Source organism: Micropterus salmoides, unplaced genomic scaffold (assembly GCF_014851395.1).
Source record: "Micropterus salmoides isolate LMB-PRFRI ecotype aquatic unplaced genomic scaffold, ASM1485139v1 Ms_hic_scaffold_16, whole genome shotgun sequence".
Lineage (NCBI taxonomy): Eukaryota > Metazoa > Chordata > Actinopteri > Centrarchiformes > Centrarchidae > Micropterus > Micropterus salmoides.
The window spans coordinates 6,207,552-6,228,348 of record NW_024040707.1 but is presented as its reverse complement, the minus strand read 5'-3'; the positions used below and the strand labels follow the sequence as shown (position 1 = coordinate 6,228,348).

The 20,797-nt window shown below is 41.9% G+C and overlaps 1 protein-coding gene across 1 annotated transcript in view; it reads right to left on the bottom strand.

Moving 5' to 3' along the window:
* The window catches only part of LOC119905080, a 30,264-nt gene extending 9,750 nt beyond the window's left edge, over positions 1 to 20,514 (bottom strand). Inside the window, exon 1 of the mRNA XM_038721797.1 lies at positions 19,965 to 20,514. Coding sequence (XP_038577725.1) covers positions 19,965 to 20,481 — 517 coding nt within the window. The 5' untranslated portion in view covers positions 20,482 to 20,514. The remainder of the gene's footprint in view (positions 1 to 19,964) is intronic.
* Between the last annotated feature and the right edge of the window lie 283 nt (positions 20,515 to 20,797).

The following is a 20,797-nucleotide window of genomic DNA, read 5'->3' as shown; positions in this document are numbered from 1 at the left end:
GAGAGACATAAAAATAGTACTTTTTGCACTTTGTGCTGTCCAGGTTTGATCACCAGGGGGCAGTCAGATGACAGGAACATGGAGGTGACTTTCTTAACCTTAGCTGTGTCTGGATCCTCCAAGGAATCATGATACCAATGTATTTAACATTTACTGACATTTCCTATCAAATCAGTCAAGGTACTTGTTTTTTTTTCTTCAGTTTACCACCCATGAGAAGTCCTCTCCAGTCTGCAAATGTGCAGACTCCACCTCCCCACGTGAAAATGAAACCAGCAATCAGGACAAAATCTACTGTAACCTCTAACCTTTTAATTTGCACGCAGTAACATTTTACAGCAACAATGACATCATACCCATGCTAAAATTCATTTATTTATTTTACCTTTTACTTTGCTGTTATCTCTCAGTGGTAGAAGAAGTACTTTATGTATTGATATGTTTTACCTAAAGGGTAACTACGAGATGTTCTCTATTTCCCCATATTTTTGTGTGACTAAATGGATTAATATTTTTTGAAATTTGTCTAGTTTTGAGCAAGGGCGGTGTAGTCGGCAGCTGCAAAACAGGGCTGCGGCGTAATCGTTGCCAAAGTAAATTGTGTCCACTGAAGTGCTGAAGTAAAAAGTCCTACATTCAAGATTTTGCTTAGGTAAAAGTACAACAGCTAAATGTATTTAAAATACTAAAGTAAAAGTACTTGTTGGACCATGGTAAAACTGGTCCATTTCAGAGAGTTTTTTTATTATATGTTTTATAATATTTGAATTTTTGTACTGATGCTTTAACACGCAAACAGCATTTTAATGTTGCATAATGTCAAAGTTTAATCTATAGCACAGTTGGCCTATCATATTAACATGATCATTTGTTCTGTTTGTAAAATCTGTTCACTTTGAAAAGTGGTGGGGATATTTAAAGAGGTGGTATTGTGCTTTTTGGCTTTTTCCCCTCTCCTTTATTGAGTTATATATCTTTTTTGTGCATGTAACAGGTTTGCAAAGTGAAAAAGACCAAAGTCCAGCCAAAAGGGAGTTCCCATCTCCCACAGAAAACTCTGCTCTGAAGGGCTTGAAAACAGCTCGTTTGTAGTCCAGCCCTTCACTTCCTTTACTTGTGACGTCACAATGAAAACGCGTAATAAAGAGATGTAGAAATGTTGTACCTGTACCTGCTTCCAGGTACTTTTGTTAGTATCACCTCACCTCCCTTGAGGTTCCAAGTGAGCTGAGGGAAACTAAAATGTAACGTGAAAACAGACAGACTGCTGATTGGTCAGACAGAATATTCAGTTTTACATTTTACAGTTTCCATATGGAATTTCATCACTAAATCCACTTCTGAGAAGTTTTGAGGTGAAATCAGCTGTGTAGATTTCGAATATTGACAGTTATATGAGAAGTGATGGCGGAACAAAAAAGGGCTTCAATATTGTCGGAGTTGAGGAGCTCCACAAGTGGCTGCGGGGGAAGCCTGCGCCAACCCGTGGGAGGAGCGTGTGAGGCCAGCCAGCCGCCCGCTCACAGAGCCCTCTGCTCCCGCCGTCACACAGACCGCTGCAGTAGCAACGGCAGAGGAAAACACAGCTGGAAGGTTTTCATACCGCTTATCTGTCTTTACATTCTGAGGAATGTTGAAACGTTTTAACTTAAAAAAGAGAAAGCTGTGTGGATCACTGGTGTGTGTGTCGCATTGAAAATTACGTCACAGCAGTTGTGTGTGGCGTTGCTATGACGACAAGCTACGTACTATCTCTGGGTACTATCTGCAGTAGAAAATGGAGCAGGGCCGAGTAGAGTCAAGTAGAGTTGAGTCTATCGATTTGCGTTATAGTAGCATTTTTCTGCAAGGCATCGTCAGAACACCGGCAACAGTTCAACGTTTAGTCCTGATGGTAAGATGTGGAACAATGATGTTGTGTGGTTGTGGACTTGTGAGTAACTTATACCATCTGTTAAGGTCTCAATCTGAAGCAGCTTTGATTTGGGTCACACTACCTTGTTTCTTATGACCCACCCTTCTCTGCTTCTGATTGGCTAGTAGTCCTTACCTGGGAACTGCGCATGTGCAACTCCCAGCAAAGATTTTGTACAAGTAAGATGCATCACTCTGTAGCTCAAAAGGAGCTGCAGCAATGTCCAGTATGAGAAATAGGGTGTTTTTTGAAATTTACACCATGTAAACCTGTTCTGGTACAACCCCCTAATTAAGATTTTGAACCTGAAAATGAGCATAATACTACTGGATGGACTAACCTCTACAGTAGGCGTTTCCCACACACTGATTTAATTGTGGCGGCCTGCCACATTATCAACGCTGATTTTCGATTGATTTTGTTACTATTTAAAATGGGTAAAATCGTATTTGATCACAAAGCTCCGCTCCGTGCATATATTCTCTCAGCATCACCTCTGTTTCTCTCTCTGTCTGTCTGTCTGCACAATTACACTGACATTCTGTGGGAAACACTGTATTTACATACAATTGAGATTCATATTGATAAATACGCCTATGGGTGGAAAGAGGGGTGAGTGTGAGCAAGCATTCTCAATGTGACAACCCTGTCCATTATTTAGTGACTGGTAGGCTACCTTATCTGCCTTTTTGCTATCTTGTCCACCTTTTGATGGCCTGCATTACAACAACATGGGGCGCAGTGTCAAGGATGCGCTTTTTGTAGTCCATCTTAGGAATATTGTAGTTTTATAACGACAAGCCACGTCAGTAACATCCGCCGTCGCATAATTACGTTGCTTAGAAAAGAGCAGTCTGATTCTCTGAGCCCCGTGCAAGGGGGTAAGCCAGGGCTCGGACAGTGAAGCCAACCAAAGCCTGCTTGGAGAGATCCATGTAGGCCCAAAAATTACGTCAAAACCCTGTGACACACCCATGAGAGATGTAACCGTATTGCTTAGATTATAAATTCTCGGCAATAAAAACTATCAGAGCAATCAGAGAGGCTGCGTTGGTGTTTTACAGGTGAACCTTGTAGGTGGGCTGATTAAACACTGATGATCCCAGTCAGACAAACACACTGAGCCATGAAACTTTTTGTTGGCGCATTTATACAGCTACCAGAATTACCCTGTAGTAGTATTTTATTGGTCCAAAACTGGCTTCACTGCTCTCCATTCAAATCAGCGGGGTGGCTTTGTCCAGTAACGTTAGTATACTGTCTATGGTCCTCTTTTCCCAAGTCCTTATGGATTCTCCTTTACATCAAAGGAGGTTAGGAAAGGAGATTTTTTAGACTTTTTGACTGCAGCTTTAGTCACTTAACTCAAATTAGGACTATGATGCTTGATAACTAACTTTTAAGCACAGCTTTGAGCTAAGAATCTTTTTTTAAGTCAGTTCTTAGCAATGTTCTTATGAGTAATTCTGAGAAGCTTGATAAATAGGGGCCCAAGTTACATCTTTGCCGACTAAGTAAAGTAGGTTAAATACTTATGATTGTTCCGCTAGCTTTAAAATTGCTAAAACTGTGTCATGTTAAATAATTTTTATCTTCCAACTGTTAAGGCAATATGTAATTGTCACTAAATATTCATGCTATAGTTGTATTTATCATAATTTGTGTGTTTTATAGTTCTGTATTACAGATTTTAATAAGAATAAGAATAAGAATTAAAGCTGCAAGCAGCGTTGGGCGGGCCCTCGCACTTGTAGCGCGTCCGCGCGTGAACCGGCCGAGTTGCATATTCTGGAGCTCTGCCGGTGCGGCTGTGAATTTGTTACGCGGTTCCGACGCCGCATGAAGGTGCTATATGTCACTTCCTGTGTCCCCTATGTGGAGCTACATAGCACTTGCCGCTATGAATATAAATCGGTATTGGCGTGTAGATGTCTGCGGGGTGGGAGAGTTATCAAGCACGTAAAGTTTGTTTCAGATGTGACCATGTACACTGAACAATAATGTACCCAAACAATAAAATAAATTCCTTTTATATTTCCCTGCCTTGTTGTTTATGTGTACATACAGAGGAAGAATGTGAGACAGCACACATTTCATCGTTACTGTGTTTCTGCTCCAGCCTGCCTAAAAGAAAAGCGTTTTTGGGATTAAATGGACTTTTTAGCTGCTGCAGTGCAGGATGAACTCAGAATAGACCCATTTCTCACCTTATTATTCTAAACATGCAACGAAGAAGAAGAAATGCATAATAAATCCTGGGACAAAATCTGTCCACAAATACTGTACAGCATGTAGTCTAATGAACAAGACTTGTGTTATAGCTGACTTGGGCAGTGAAATGTTTAATTTTTTTAATTCATGTGGTCATAGTTGTCCACAACTCAAATCAGAATATAAGAAATGTTTTATACCACCTCAAGAAGGCTTCCTATCAGAAAGGTAGGAAGGTATTTCAAATGTACAACTGCAGTACTTAAATCTAAGTAAAGTAATTTCCCTGACATTACTGTGTTACGCATGTAACAGGTTTTATACTTCCTGTGAGTATAATCCAATCAATCTTATTTTCATACTGTATATCCGTTGTGTAATTTGATAAATTGTGTTGTATGTGGTGCTCGCATCGGGTACTACTGAGACTTCATTGCCCTCTTCAGAGAAGACTCTGACTGCAACATGCGTCTTTGTAAAGAGAAACAGACAGAAAAAGTCTCTAACTCTGCCTGTCAGCTCGCTCTGCTCCGTTAAAACTGAATTTACCATACAGAATTGAATACGAGTGCACTCCAGATTTAGCTGCAGCCAGCTGACCGTGTGCTTCTCCCTATACCGCAGTTCTGTGTCCATGCATGCAGCAAACTGAAAGCACTGTCTGTCGGAGCGTCTACGTGAAAAGAGAAGGAAGACATTGCTGGTAGTATTGTCTTCAGAGTTGTTAAACACCTCAGCGCACTGAAGGAAGCCATCTGACTGTGTGAGGGCAAGATCGTTGATGTCTGCAGGCAGAGTAGGAGCTCTCCTGTCTGACTGGTCCACCAATAGCAGAGAAGATGACCCCTTGAGACACAGCCCCTCCTCATTTGCATAATGAGGCAGAAATGCATACAAAAATTTAAAAAACACAGGCAGAAATAAATACCATGGGTGAAAATAAATAAGGTAAATAAATACAAAGGAAGAATAAAACAACAAAAATATTAAAACACACACATAATAAATACATTAAAAAAATTAGTAATAAATAAAGTTGAATAAACAAATAAGGTAATTATAACAAAGGTGAATAGTAAAGGCACTAATTAAAATATATACATTTATGTCTCCATTTATTTATTTACTTTATTTTTTTTGTGTATTTAATTGGATGCTTATTTATTTATTGAGCATTTATTTATTTCTGTATTTATTTCTGACTGTGTCAGGATCGGTCCTCCATAGTGGGGTGGGAGAGTTATCAAGCACGTAAAGTTTGGTTCAGATGTGAGCATGTACACTGAAGTTACAACAACTTCCTGTGTCATGGCGAAGACTTGATCTCTGACGCCACGCCACGGACACACCCATTGACGAAAACTCGCAAATAGCACAACTTTTCATCTTCAATGCCTTTAGAAGGCACAGCAAAATTTGAGTCGGTCGGACTAAATCCCTAGGAGGAGTTCGTTAAAGTACGAAGTGTGTAAATCATCCAAAATTTGACGTAAAATTCAAAATGGCCGACTTCCTGTTGATTTTAGGGCATCGCTCCAAGAGGCTTTTTTGTGCGTCTGGACAAGATACACGTACCACAGAAAATTCGTGCACGTAGGTGAAACGTGCGGCGGGGGCTGCTTCGTTAAAAGTCACTTCCTGTTGCCAGCAGGTGGCGCTATGACTGTGGGTGAATGTCGGCATGTACATGTGTTCAGGGCGGGACTCTCATCCTACATGTACAGTTTGGTCCAGATGTGAGCATGTACACTGAAGTTACGACAACTTCCGTGTCATGGCGAAGAGCTGATCTTTGACGCCACGCCACGGACACGCCCATTGACGAAAACTTGCAAATAGCACAACTTTTCATCTTCAATGCCTTTAGAAGGCACAGCAAAATTTGAGGTCGGTCGGACTAAATCCCTAGGAGGAGTTCGTTAAAGTACGAAGTGTGTAAATCATCCAAAATTTGACGTAAAATTCAAAATGGCCGACTTCCTGTTGATTTTAGGGCATTGCTCCAAGAGGCTTTTTTGTGCGTCTGGACAAGATACACGTACCACAGAAAATTCGTGCACGTAGGTGAAACGTGCGGCGGGGGCTGCTTCGTTAAAAGTCACTTCCTGTTGCCAGCAGGTGGCGCTATGACTGTGGGTGAATGTCAGCATGTACATGTGTTCAGGGCGGGACTCTCATCCTACATGTACAGTTTGGTCCAGATGTGAGCATGTACACTGAAGTTACGACAACTTCCGTGTCATGGCGAAGAGCTGATCTTTGACGCCACGCCACGGACACGCCCATTGACGAAAACTTGCAAATAGCACAACTTTTCATCTTCAATGCCTTTAGAAGGCACAGCAAAATTTGAGGTCGGTCGGACTAAATCCCTAGGAGGAGTTCGTTAAAGTACGAAGTGTGTAAATCATCCAAAATTTGACGTAAAATTCAAAATGGCCGACTTCCTGTTGATTTTAGGGCATCGCTCCAAGAGGCTTTTTTGTGCGTCTGGACAAGATACACGTACCACAGAAAATTCGTGCACGTAGGTGAAACGTGCGGCGGGGGCTGCTTCGTTAAAAGTCACTTCCTGTTGCCAGCAGGTGGCGCTATGACTGTGGGTGAATGTCAGCATGTACATGTGTTCAGGGCGGGACTCTCATCCTACATGTACAGTTTGGTCCAGATGTGAGCATGTACACTGAAGTTACGACAACTTCCGTGTCATGGCGAAGAGCTGATCTTTGACGCCACGCCACGGACACGCCCATTGACGAAAACTTGCAAATAGCACAACTTTTCATCTTCAATGCCTTTAGAAGGCACAGCAAAATTTGAGGTCGGTCGGACTAAATCCCTAGGAGGAGTTCGTTAAAGTACGAAGTGTGTAAATCATCCAAAATTTGACGTAAAATTCAAAATGGCCGACTTCCTGTTGGGTTTAGGCTATGGCTCCAAGAGACTTTTTTGTGCGTCTGGACAAGATACACGTACCACAGAAAATTCGTGCACGTAGGTGAAACGTGCGGCGGGGGCTGCTTCGTTAAAGGTCACTTTCTGTTGCCAGCAGGTGGCGCTATGACTGTGGGTGAATGTCGGCATGTACATGTGTTCAGGGCGGGACTCTCATCCTACATGTACAGTTTGGTCCAGATGTGAGCATGTACACTGAAGTTACAACAACTTCCTGTTTCATTGCGAATCATCGACGCCACGGACACGCCCATTGACGAAAACGCGCAAATAGCACAACTTTTCATCGTCAATGCCTTTAGAAGGCACAGCAGAAATTTGACGTCGATCCGACTAAATCCCTAGGAGGAGTTCGTTAAAGTACGAAGTGTGTAAATCATCCAAAAATGGCCGTAAAATTCAAAATGGCCGACTTCCTGTTGACTTTAGGCTATGGGTTCTTGAGGCTTTTTTGTGCGTCTTGATACGATACATGTCCCCAGAAAATTTCGTACATGTAGGTTGAACGTGAACGAGGGGCTAATCATTTCCAATTTTCTAGGTGGCGCTAGCGAGTCATTTTGCCACGCCCATGTGCGAAACTTGTAGAATACGAAATTTTTCACCGGTTCTGACATGTTTGCAAATTTTGGTGAGTTTTCGAGTATGTTTAGGCCATGTCATTTGGGCCTACTTTGCAGAAAAAAAAAAAAAAAAAAAAAAAAAATAAATTAAAGCTGCAAGCAGCGTTGGGCGGGCCCTCGCACTGTAGCGCGTCCGCGCGTGAGCCGGCCGAGTTGCATATTCTGGAGCTCTGCCGGTGCGGCTGTGAATTTCCTACGCGGTTCGACGCCGCATGAATGTGCTATATGTCACTTCCTGTGTCCCCTATGTGGAGCTACATAGCACTTGCCGCTATGAATATAAATCGGTATTGACGTGTAGATGTCTGCGGGGTGGGAGAGTTATCAAGCACGTAAAGTTTGTTTCAGATGTGAGCATGTACACTGAACAATAATGTACCCAAACAATAAAATAAATTCCTTTTATATTTCCCTGCCTTGTTGTTTATGTGTACATACAGAGGAAGAATGTGAGAACAGCACACATTTCATCGTTACTGTGTGTTAGAGCATGGGAGAACAGTGGATACTTTTAATACAGCCCACACCCCTAATACTGTGTAACTATAACAAGTAGAGAACAGAAGAAAAAGATGTTCTTTCTTTACAACTGTCTGCATAGCTTATTCATATTGTGTAATGAATGAAAATAAATAGGCCTACTAGGCTCCTCTCTACTTTGACATTTAAGATTAGCTTGTTTGATCCACCTTCATACACATGTGACATTACTGTACAACTTGAGAAAGGTGAGTTGTTTTCTGCTCCAGCCTGCCTAAAAGAAAAGCGTTTTTGGGATTAAATGGACTTTATTAGCTGCTGCAGTGCAGGATGAACTCAGAATAGACCCATTTCTCACCTTATTATTCTAAATCATGCAACGAAGAAGAAGAAATGCATAAGAAATCCTGGGACAAAATCTGTCCACAAATACTGTACAGCATGTAGTCTGATGATCAAGACTTGTGTTATAGCTGACTTGGGCAGTGAAATGTTTTTTTAATTCATGTGGTCATAGTTGTCCACAACTCAAATCAGAATATAAGAAGAAATGTTTTATACCACCTCAAGAAGGCTTCCTATCAGAAAGGTAGGAAGGTATTTCAAATGTACAACTGCAGTACTTAAATCTAAGTAAAGTAATTTCCCTGACATTTTTGTGTTACTTTACTTTTAATAGACCCATGTAAGAGGTTTTATACTTCCTGTGAGTATAATCCAATCAATCTTATTTTCATACTGTATATCCGTTGTGTAATTTGATAAATTGTGTTGTATGTCGTGCTCGCATCTCAGAGAAGACTCTGACTGCAACATGCGTCTTTGTAAAGAGAGAAACAGACAGAAAAAGTCTCTAACTCTGCCTGTCAGCTCGCTCTGCTCCGTTAAAACTGAATTTACCATACAGAATTGAATACGAGTGCACTCCAGATTTAGCTGCAGCCAGCTGACCGTGTGCTTCTCCCTATACCGCAGTTCTGTGTCCATGCATGCAGCAAACTGAAAGCACTGTCTGTCGGTGCTTCTACGTGAAAAGAGAAGGAAGACATTGCTGGTAGTATTGTCTTCAGAGTTGTTAAACACCTCAGCGCACTGAAGGAAGCCATCTGACTGTGTGAGGGGCAAGATCGTTGATGTCTGCAGGCAGAGTAGGAGCTCTCCTGTCTGACTGGTCCACCAATAGCAGAGAAGATGACCCCTTGAGACACAGCCCCTCCTCATTTGCATAATGAGGCAGAAATGCATACAAAAATTTAAGACAGGCAGAAATAAATACCATGGGTGAAAATAAATAAGGTAAATAAATACAAAGGAAGAATAAAACAGACAAAAATATTAAAACACACACATAAATAAATACATTAAAAAAATTAGTAATAAATAAAGTTGAATAAACAAATAAGGTAATTATAACAAAGGTGAATAAGTAAAGGCACTAATTAAATATATACATTTATGTCTCCTTGTATAATTTAATTACTACCTACATTTATTTATTTACTTATTTTTTGTGTATTTAATTGGATGCTTATTTATTTATTGAGCATTTATTTATTTCTGTATTTATTTCTGACTGTGTCAGGATCGGTCCTCCATAGCGGGGTGGGAGAGTTATCAAGCACGTAAAGTTTGGTTCAGATGTGAGCATGTACACTGAAGTTACAACAACTTCCTGTGTCATGGCGAAGACTTGATCTCTGACGCCACGCCACGGACACACCCATTGACGAAAACTCGCAAATAGCACAACTTTTCATCTTCAATGCCTTTAGAAGGCACAGCACAAATTTGAAGTCGGTCGGACTAAATCCCTAGGAGGAGTTCGTTAAAGTACGAAGTGTGTAAATCATCCAAAATTTGACGTAAAATTCAAAATGGCCGACTTCCTGTTGATTTTAGGGCATCGCTCCAAGAGGCTTTTTTGTGCGTCTGGACAAGATACACGTACCACAGAAAATTCGTGCACGTAGGTAAAACGTGCGGCGGGGGCTGCTTCGTTAAAAGTCACTTCCTGTTGCCAGCAGGTGGCGCTATGACTGTCTGTGAATGTCAGCATGTACATGTGTTCAGGGCGGGACTCTCATCCTACATGTACAGTTTGGTCCAGATGTGAGCATGTACACTGAAGTTACGACAACTTCCGTGTCATGGCGAAGAGCTGATCTTTGACGCCACGCCACGGACACGCCCATTGACGAAAACTTGCAAATAGCACAACTTTTCATCTTCAATGCCTTTAGAAGGCACAGCACAAATTTGAGGTCGGTCGGACTAAATCCCTAGGAGGAGTTCGTTAAAGTACGAAGTGTGTAAATCATCCAAAATTTGACGTAAAATTCAAAATGGCCGACTTCCTGTTGATTTTAGGCTATGCTCCAAGAGGCTTTTTTGTGCGTCTGGACAAGATACACGTACCACAGAAAATTCGTGCACGTAGGTAAAACGTGCGGCGGGGGCTGCTTCGTTAAAAGTCACTTCCTGTTGCCAGCAGGTGGCGCTATGACTGTGGGTGAATGTCAGCATGTACATGTGTTCAGGGCGGGACTCTCATCCTACATGTACAGTTTGGTCCAGATGTGAGCATGTACACTGAAGTTACGACAACTTCCGTGTCATGGCGAAGAGCTGATCTTTGACGCCACGCCACGGACACGCCCATTGACGAAAACTTGCAAATAGCACAACTTTTCATCTTCAATGCCTTTAGAAGGCACAGCACAAATTTGAGGTCGGTCGGACTAAATCCCTAGGAGGAGTTCGTTAAAGTACGAAGTGTGTAAATCATCCAAAATTTGACGTAAAATTCAAAATGGCCGACTTCCTGTTGATTTTAGGCTATGGCTCCAAGAGGCTTTTTTGTGCGTCTGGACAAGATACACGTACCACAGAAAATTCGTGCACGTAGGTGAAACGTGCGGCGGGGGCTGCTTCGTTAAAGGTCACTTTCTGTTGCCAGCAGGTGGCGCTATGACTGTGGGTGAATGTCGGCATGTACATGTGTTCAGGGCGGGACTCTCATCCTACATGTACAGTTTGGTCCAGATGTGAGCATGTACACTGAAGTTACAACAACTTCCTGTTTCATTGCGAATCATCGACGCCACGGACACGCCCATTGACGAAAACGCGCAAATAGCACAACTTTTCATCGTCAATGCCTTTAGAAGGCACAGCAGAAATTTGACGTCGATCCGACTAAATCCCTAGGAGGAGTTCGTTAAAGTACGAAGTGTGTAAATCATCCAAAAATGGCCATAAAATTCAAAATGGCCGACTTCCTGTTGACTTTAGGCTATGGGTTCTTGAGGCTTTTTTGTGCGTCTTGATACGATACATGTCCCCAGAAAATTTCGTACATGTAGGTTGAACGTGAACGAGGGGCTAATCATTTCCAATTTTCAGGTGGCGCTAGCGAGTCATTTTGCCACGCCCATGTGCGAAACTTGTAGAATACGAAATTTTTCACCGGTTCTGACATGTTTGCAAATTTTGGTGAGTTTTCGAGTATGTTTAGGCCATGTCATTTGGGCCTACTTTGCAGAAAAAAAAAAAAAAAAAAAAAAAAAAAAAAAAAAAAAAATAATCCGAGCAATTCAATAGGGACCTCGCACGGTCGTGCTCGGGCCCTAAAAATAAAATCCGAGCAATTCAATAGGGACCTCGCACGGTCGTGCTCGGGCCCTAATAATCGAGCAAATTCAATAGGGACCTCGCACAGTCGTGCTCGGGCCCTAATCTATATTAAAGCTGCAAGCAGCGTTGGGCGGGCCCTCGCACTTGTAAGCGCGTCCGTGCGTGAGCCGGCCGAGTTGCACATTCTGGAGCTCTGCCGGTGCGGCTGTGAATTTCCTACGCGGTTCCGACGCCGCATGAATGTGCTATATGTCACTTCCTGTGTCCCCTACGTGGAGCTACATAGCACTTGCCGCTATGAATATAAATCGGTATTGACGTGTAGATGTCTGCGGGGTGGGAGAGTTATCAAGCACGTAAAGTTTGTTTCAGATGTGACATGTACACTGAACAATAATGTACCCAAACAATAAAATAAATTCCTTTTATATTTCCCTGCCTTGTTGTTTATGTGTACATACAGAGGAAGAATGTGAGAACAGCACACATTTCATCGTTACTGTGTGTTAGAGCATGGGAGAACAGTGGATACTTTTAATACAGCCCACACCCCTAATACTGTGTAACTATAACAAGTAGAGAACAGAAGAAAAAGATGTTCTTTCTTTACAACTGTCTGCATAGCTTATTCATATTGTGTAATGAATGAAAATAAATAGGCCTACTAGGCTCCTCTCTACTTTGACATTTAAGATTAGCTTGTTTGATCCACCTTCATACACATGTGACATTACTGTACAACTTGAGAAAGGTGAGTTGTTTTCTGCTCCAGCCTGCCTAAAAGAAAAGCGTTTTGGGATTAAATGGACTTTATTAGCTGCTGCAGTGCAGGATGAACTCAGAATAGACCCATTTCTCACCTTATTATTCTAAATCATGCAACGAAGAAGAAGAAATGCATAATAAATCCTGGGACAAAATCTGTCCACAAATACTGTACAGCATGTAGTCTAATGAACAAGACTTGTGTTATAGCTGACTTGGGCAGTGAAATGTTTAATTTTTTTAATTCATGTGGTCATAGTTGTCCACAACTCAAATCAGAATATAAGAAGAAATGTTTTATACCACCTCAAGAAGGCTTCCTATCAGAAAGGTAGGAAGGTATTTCAAATGTACAACTGCAGTACTTAAATCTAAGTAAAGTAATTTCCCTGACATTACTGTGTTACGCATGTAACAGGTTTTATACTTCCTGTGAGTATAATCCAATCATCTTATTTTCATACTGTATATCCGTTGTGTAATTTGATAAATTGTGTTGTATGTGGTGCTCGCATCGGGTACTACTGAGACTTCATTGCCCTCTTCAGAGAAGACTCTGACTGCAACTGCGTCTTTGTAAAGAGAGAAACGGACAGAAAAAGTCTCTAACTCTGCCTGTCAGCTCGCTCTGCTCCGTTAAAACTGAATTTACCATACAGAATTGAATACGAGTGCACTCCAGATTTAGCTGCAGCCAGCTGACCGTGTGCTTCTCCCTATACCGCAGTTCTGTGTCCATGCATGCAGCAAACTGAAAGCACTGTCTGTCGTGCTCTACGTGAAAAGAGAAGGAAGACATTGCTGGTAGTATTGTCTTCAGAGTTGTTAAACACCTCAGCGCACTGAAGGAAGCCATCTGACTGTGTGTGGGGCAAGATCGTTGATGTCTGCAGGCAGAGTAGGAGCTCTCCTGTCTGACTGGTCCACCAATAGCAGAGAAGATGACCCCTTGAGACACAGCCCCTCCTCATTTGCATAATGAGGCAGAAATGCATACAAAAATTTAAAAAGACAGGCAGAAATAAATACCATGGGTGAAAATAAATAAGGTAAATAAATACAAAGGAAGAATAAAACAGACAAAAATATTAAAACACACACATAAATAAATACATTAAAAAAATTAGTAATAAATAAAGTTGAATAAACAAATAAGGTAATTATAACAAAGGTGAATAAGTAAAGGCACTAATTAAAATATAAACATTTATGTCTCCTTGTATAATTTAATTACTACCTACATTTATTTATTTACTTTATTTTTTTGTGTATTTAATTGGATGCTTATTTATTTATTGAGCATTTATTTATTTCTGTATTTATTTCTGACTGTGTCAGGATCGGTCCTCCATAACGGGGTGGGAGAGTTATCAAGCACGTAAAGTTTGGTTAGATGTGAGCATGTACACTGAAGTTACAACAACTTCCTGTGTCATGGCGAAGACTTGATCTCTGACGCCACGCCACGGACACACCCATTGACGAAAACTCGCAAATAGCACAACTTTTCATCTTCAATGCCTTTAGAAGGCACAGCACAAATTTGAAGTCGGTCGGACTAAATCCCTAGGAGGAGTTCGTTAAAGTACGAAGTGTGTAAATCATCCAAAATTTGACGTAAAATTCAAAATGGCCGACTTCCTGTTGATTTTAGGGCATCGCTCCAAGAGGCTTTTTTGTGCGTCTGGACAAGATACACGTACCACAGAAAATTCGTGCACGTAGGTAAAACGTGCGGCGGGGGCTGCTTCGTTAAAAGTCACTTCCTGTTGCCAGCAGGTGGCGCTATGACTGTCTGTGAATGTCAGCATGTACATGTGTTCAGGGCGGGACTCTCATCCTACATGTACAGTTTGGTCCAGATGTGAGCATGTACACTGAAGTTACGACAACTTCCGTGTCATGGCGAAGAGTTGATCTTTGACGCCACGCCACGGACACGCCCATTGACGAAAACTTGCAAATAGCACAACTTTTCATCTTCAATGCCTTTAGAAGGCACAGCACAAATTTGAGGTCGGTCGGACTAAATCCCTAGGAGGAGTTCGTTAAAGTACGAAGTGTGTAAATCATCCAAAATTTGACGTAAAATTCAAAATGGCCGACTTCCTGTTGGGTTTAGGCTATGGCTCCAAGAGACTTTTTTGTGCGTCTGGACAAGATACACGTACCACAGAAAATTCGTGCACGTAGGTAAAACGTGCGGCGGGGGCTGCTTCGTTAAAAGTCACTTCCTGTTGCCAGCAGGTGGCGCTATGACTGTGGGTGAATGTCAGCATGTACATGTGTTCAGGGCGGGACTCTCATCCTACATGTACAGTTTGGTCCAGATGTGAGCATGTACACTGAAGTTACGACAACTTCCGTGTCATGGCGAAGAGCTGATCTTTGACGCCACGCCACGGACACGCCCATTGACGAAAACTTGCAAATAGCACAACTTTTCATCTTCAATGCCTTTAGAAGGCACAGCACAAATTTGAGGTCGGTCGGACTAAATCCCTAGGAGGAGTTCGTTAAAGTACGAAGTGTGTAAATCATCCAAAATTTGACGTAAAATTCAAAATGGCCGACTTCCTGTTGGGTTTAGGCTATGGCTCCAAGAGACTTTTTTGTGCGTCTGGACAAGATACACGTACCACAGAAAATTCGTGCACGTAGGTGAAACGTGCGGCGGGGGCTGCTTCGTTAAAGGTCACTTTCTGTTGCCAGCAGGTGGCGCTATGACTGTGGGTGAATGTCGGCATGTACATGTGTTCAGGGCGGGACTCTCATCCTACATGTACAGTTTGGTCCGGATGTGAGCATGTACACTGAAGTTACAACAACTTCCTGTTTCATAGCGAATCATCGACGCCACGGACACGCCCATTGACGAAAACGCGCAAATAGCACAACTTTTCATCGACAATGCCTTTCGAAGGCACAGCAGAAATTTGACGTCGATCCGACTAAATCCCTAGGAGGAGTTCGTTAAAGTACGAAGTGTGTAAATCATCCAAAAATGGCCGTAAAATTCAAAATGGCCGACTTCCTGTTGACTTTAGGCTATGGGTTCTTGAGGCTTTTTTGTGCGTCTTGATATGATACATGTCCCCAGAAAATTTCGTACATGTAGGTTGAACGTGAACGAGGGGCTAATTTTTTCCAATTTTCTAGGTGGCGCTAGCGAGTCATTTTGCAACGCCCATGTGCGAAACTTGTAGAATACGAAATTTTTCACCGGTTCTGACATGTTTGCAAATTTTGGTGAGTTTTCGAGAATGTTTAGGCCATGTCATTTGAGCCTACTTTGCAGAAAAAAGAAAAAAAAAAAAAATAAAAAAAAATTAAAGCTGCAAGCAGCGTTGGGCGGGCCCTCGCACTTGTAGCGCGTCCGCGCGTGAACCGGCCGAGTTGCATATTCTGGAGCTCTGCCGGTGCGGCTGTGAATTTGCTACGCGGTTATGACGCCGCATGAAGGTGTTATATGTCACTTCCTGTGTCCCCTATGTGGAGCTACATAGCACTTGCCGCTATGAATATAAATCGGTATTGGCGTGTAGATGTCTGCGGGGTGGGAGAGTTATCAAGCACGTAAAGTTTGTTTCAGATGTGACCATGTACACTGAACAATAATGTACCCACACAATAAAATAAATTCCTTTTATATTTCCCTGCCTTGTTGTTTATGTGTACATACAGAGGAAGAATGTGAGAACAGCACACATTTCATCGTTACTGTGTGTTAGAGCATGGGAGAACAGTGGATACTTTTAATACAGCCCACACCCCTAATACTGTGTAACTATAACAAGTAGAGAACAGAAGAAAAAGATGTTCTTTCTTTACAACTGTCTGCATAGCTTATTCATATTGTGTAATGAATGAAAATAAATAGGCCTACTAGGCTCCTCTCTACTTTGACATTTAAGATTAGCTTGTTTGATCCACCTTCATACACATGTGACATTACTGTACAACTTGAGAAAGGTGAGTTGTTTTCTGCTCCAGCCTGCCTAAAAGAAAAGCGTTTTGGGGATTAAATGGACTTTATTAGCTGCTGCAGTGCAGGATGAACTCAGAATAGACCCATTTCTCACCTTATTATTCTAAATCATGCAACGAAGAAGAAGAAATGCATAAGAAATCCTGGGACAAAATCTGTCCACAATTACTGTACAGCATTTAGTCTGATGATCAAGACTTGTGTTATAGCTGACTTGGGCAGTGAAATGTTTTTTTAATTCATCTGGTCATAGTTGTCCACAACTCAAATCAGAATATAAGAAGAAATGTTTTATACCACCTCAAGAAGGCTTCCTATCAGAAAGGTAGGAAGGTATTTCAAATGTACAACTGCAGTACTTAAATCTAAGTAAAGTAATTTCCCTGACATTTTTGTGTTACTTTACTTTTAATAGACCCATGTAAGAGGTTTTATACTTCCTGTGAGTATAATCCAATCAATCTTATTTTCATACTGTATATCCGTTGTGTAATTTATAAATTGTGTTGTATGTCGTGCTCGCATCTCAGAGAAGACTCTGACTGCAACATGCGTCTTTGTAAAGAGAGAAACAGACAGAAAAAGTCTCTAACTCTGCCTGTCAGCTCGCTCTGCTCCGTTAAAACTGAATTTACCATACAGAATTGAATACGAGTGCACTCCAGATTTAGCTGCAGCCAGCTGACCGTGTGCTTCTCCCTATACCGCAGTTCTGTGTCCATGCATGCAGCAAACTGAAAGCACTGTCTGTCGGTGCTTCTACGTGAAAAGAGAAGGAAGACATTGCTGGTAGTATTGTCTTCAGAGTTGTTAAACACCTCAGCGCACTGAAGGAAGCCATCTGACTGTGTGAGGGGCAAGATCGTTGATGTCTGCAGGCAGAGTAGGAGCTCTCCTGTCTGACTGGTCCACCAATAGCAGAGAAGATGACCACTTGAGACACAGCCCCTCCTCATTTGCATAATTAGGCAGAAATGCATACAAAAATTTAAAAAGACAGGCAGAAATAAATACCATGGGTGAAAATAAATAAGGTACATAAATACAAAGGAAGAATAAAACAGACAAAAATATTAAAACACACACATATAAATACATTAAAAAAATTAGTAATAAATAAAGTTGAATAAACAAATAAGGTAATTATAACAAAGGTGAATAAGTAAAGGCACTAATTAAAATATATACATTTATGTCTCCTTGTATAATTTAATTACTACCTACATTTATTTATTTACGTTATTTTTTGTGTATTTAATTGGATGCTTATTTATTTATTGAGCATTTATTTATTTCTGTATTTATTTCTGACTGTGTCAGGATCGGTCCTCCATAACGGGGTGGGAGAGTTATCAAGCACGTAAAGTTTGGTTCAGATGTGAGCATGTACACTGAAGTTACGACAACTTCCGTGTCATGGCGAAGAGTTGATCTTTGACGCCACGCCACGGACACGCCCATTTTACAAAATGTGTTCAGGGCGGGACTCTCATCCTACATGTACAGTTTGGTGCAGATGTGAGCATGTACACTGAAGTTACGACAACTTCCGTGTCATGGCGAAGAGTTGATCTTTGACGCCACGCCACGGACACGTCCATTGACGAAAACTTGCAAATAGCACAACTTTTCATCTTCAATGCCTTTAGAAGGCACAGCAGAAATTTGAGGTCGGTCGGACTAAATCCCTAGGAGGAGTTCGTTAAAGTACGAAGTGTGTAAATCATCCAAAATTTGACGTAAAATTCAAAATGGCCGACTTCCTGTTGGGTTTAGGCTATAGCTCCAAGAGACTTTTTTGTGCGTCTGGACAAGATACACGTACCACAGAAAATTCGTGCACGTAGGTGAAACGTGCGGCGGGGCTGCTTCGTTAAAAGTCACTTCCTGTTGCCAGCAGGTGGCGCTATGACTGTGGGTGAATGTCAGCATGTACATGTGTTCAGGGCGGGACTCTCATCCTACATGTACAGTTTGGTCCAGATGTGAGCATGTACACTGAAGTTACGACAACTTCCGTGTCATGGCGAAGAGTTGATTTTTGACGCCACGCCACGGACACGCCCATTGACGAAAACTTGCAAATAGCACAACTTTTCATCTTCAATGCCTTTAGAAGGCACAGCACAAATTTGAGGTCGGTCGGACTAAATCCCTAGGAGGAGTTCGTTAAAGTACGAAGTGTGTAAATCATCCAAAATTTGACGTAAAATTCAAAATGGCCGACTTCCTGTTGGATTTAGGGCATCGCTCCAAGAGACTTTTTTGTGCGTCTGGACAAGATACACGTACCACAGAAAATTCGTGCACGTAGGTGAAACATGCGGCGGGGGCTGCTTCGTTAAAGGTCACTTCCTGTTGCCAGCAGGTGGCGCTATGACTGTGGGTGAATGTCGGCATGTACATGTGTTCAGGGCGGGACTCTCATCCTACATGTACAGTTTGGTCCAGATGTGAGCATGTACACTGAAGTTACAACAACTTCCTGTTTCATGGCGAATCATCGACGCCACGGACACGCCCATTGACGAAAACGCGCAAATAGCACAACTTTTCATCGTCAATGCCTTTAGAAGGCACAGCAGAAATTTGACGTCGATCCGACTAAATCCCTAGGAGGAGTTCGTTAAAGTACGAAGTGTGTAAATCATCCAAGAATGGCCTTAAAATTCAAATAGCCGACTTCCTGTTGTATTTAGGCTATGTGTTCTTGAGGCTTTTTTGTGCGTCTTGACATGATACATGTCCCCAGAAAATTTCGTAGATGTAGGTTGAACGTGAACGAGGGGCTAATTTTTCCAATTTTCTAGGTGGCGCTAGCGAATCATTTTGCAACGCCCATGTGCGAAACTTGTAGAATACGAAATTTTTCACCGGTTCTGACATGTTTGCAAATTTTGGTGAGTTTTCGAGTATGTTTAGGCCATGTCATTTGGGCCTACTTTGCAGAAAAAAGAAAAAAAAAAAAAAAAAAAAAAAAAAAAAATAATCCGAGCAAATTCAATAGGGACCTCACACGGTCGTGCTCGGGCCCTAATAAAAATAATCCGAGCAAATTCAATAGGGACCTCACACGGTCGTGCTCGGGCCCTAATAACATTTTATTATTAGGCGCCTTTCTGAACACTCAAGGTCACCTCACAAAACAGTAAAGCAATAAATCGATAAAATTAACAACTATAATTACAGTGCATAAAATCAGGGTACAAGTATGTATTTCTATAATCTCCTATAATAATTTGAGTCACTGCTATCTGTTTTGTTTTCACCACCACATATATACATATGCGAAAATTGTTGGTATAGAAGGCACAGTCACAAAACAGCTGTCTTTGGTATGAAGCCAAAGTTTACATAACACTACATTTAAGCTCAGATCCAAGGAGAGAAATACTTGGTTGAGGACCAAGGGTGACGCCTGTTCCCAGCAACTTGACCTTTAAACCTTCTACACCGATACTGGCACCGGTGTCTGCTGCCAGACCGACTTTAGCTTTCACCGGACCAACAGAGGCTGAGGCGCTGGCCAGTTCTGCTTTGGCAAAGGCACCAAAAAAAGGAAGAGAGGCTCCGACTTCTGCGCCAACGCTGGGTGCTTTGGCCTCTGCCTCAATAATGTGACCAGCAGAGGCTGAAGCACTGCCTACTTCTGCTTTGGCACTGGCTGTAGCACCGAGGGACGTAACAGAAGCATCGGCTCCTGCGCTGGCGTTGGGCCCTTTGGCCTCAGCTTCAAAAATGCTCCATTCAGCACGAGCAAGACCCACTCCTGCACCAGCATACGCCCCTGCCTTGGGAAGGCGCTTCATAGATTTATTATTACCTCTTTCTGCATATGTGCCAGAATCTGTGTAGGTACCAACAGCAAATGAGTTACCACGCCTGTCAGCGGTGTCAATCATCTCCAGCATTTTGGGTATGGTGCCCAGTGCATCAAAAGAAACCTCTGCACTTCTTTGCACAACTGCATGGGCTGCAAACAAAGAGACACTACATTTAGTCTCAAAGAGGACTAGAGAACAACCTTACCAGTAGATTACATTCTAATGTGGAGTAGCAATTAGGATAATTGTTACAAAATTTGGACACAAAGACCATCTGATAAACTGCATTTCATTCACATTTTCTGAGTTGGAGTTGCTCAGGAGTTATCAAGCCTAAATGTTTCAATTCCATAAAAGTATTAGGTAGGATTCAGTATTTTGGCACTATTGTGAGATTTGTTAT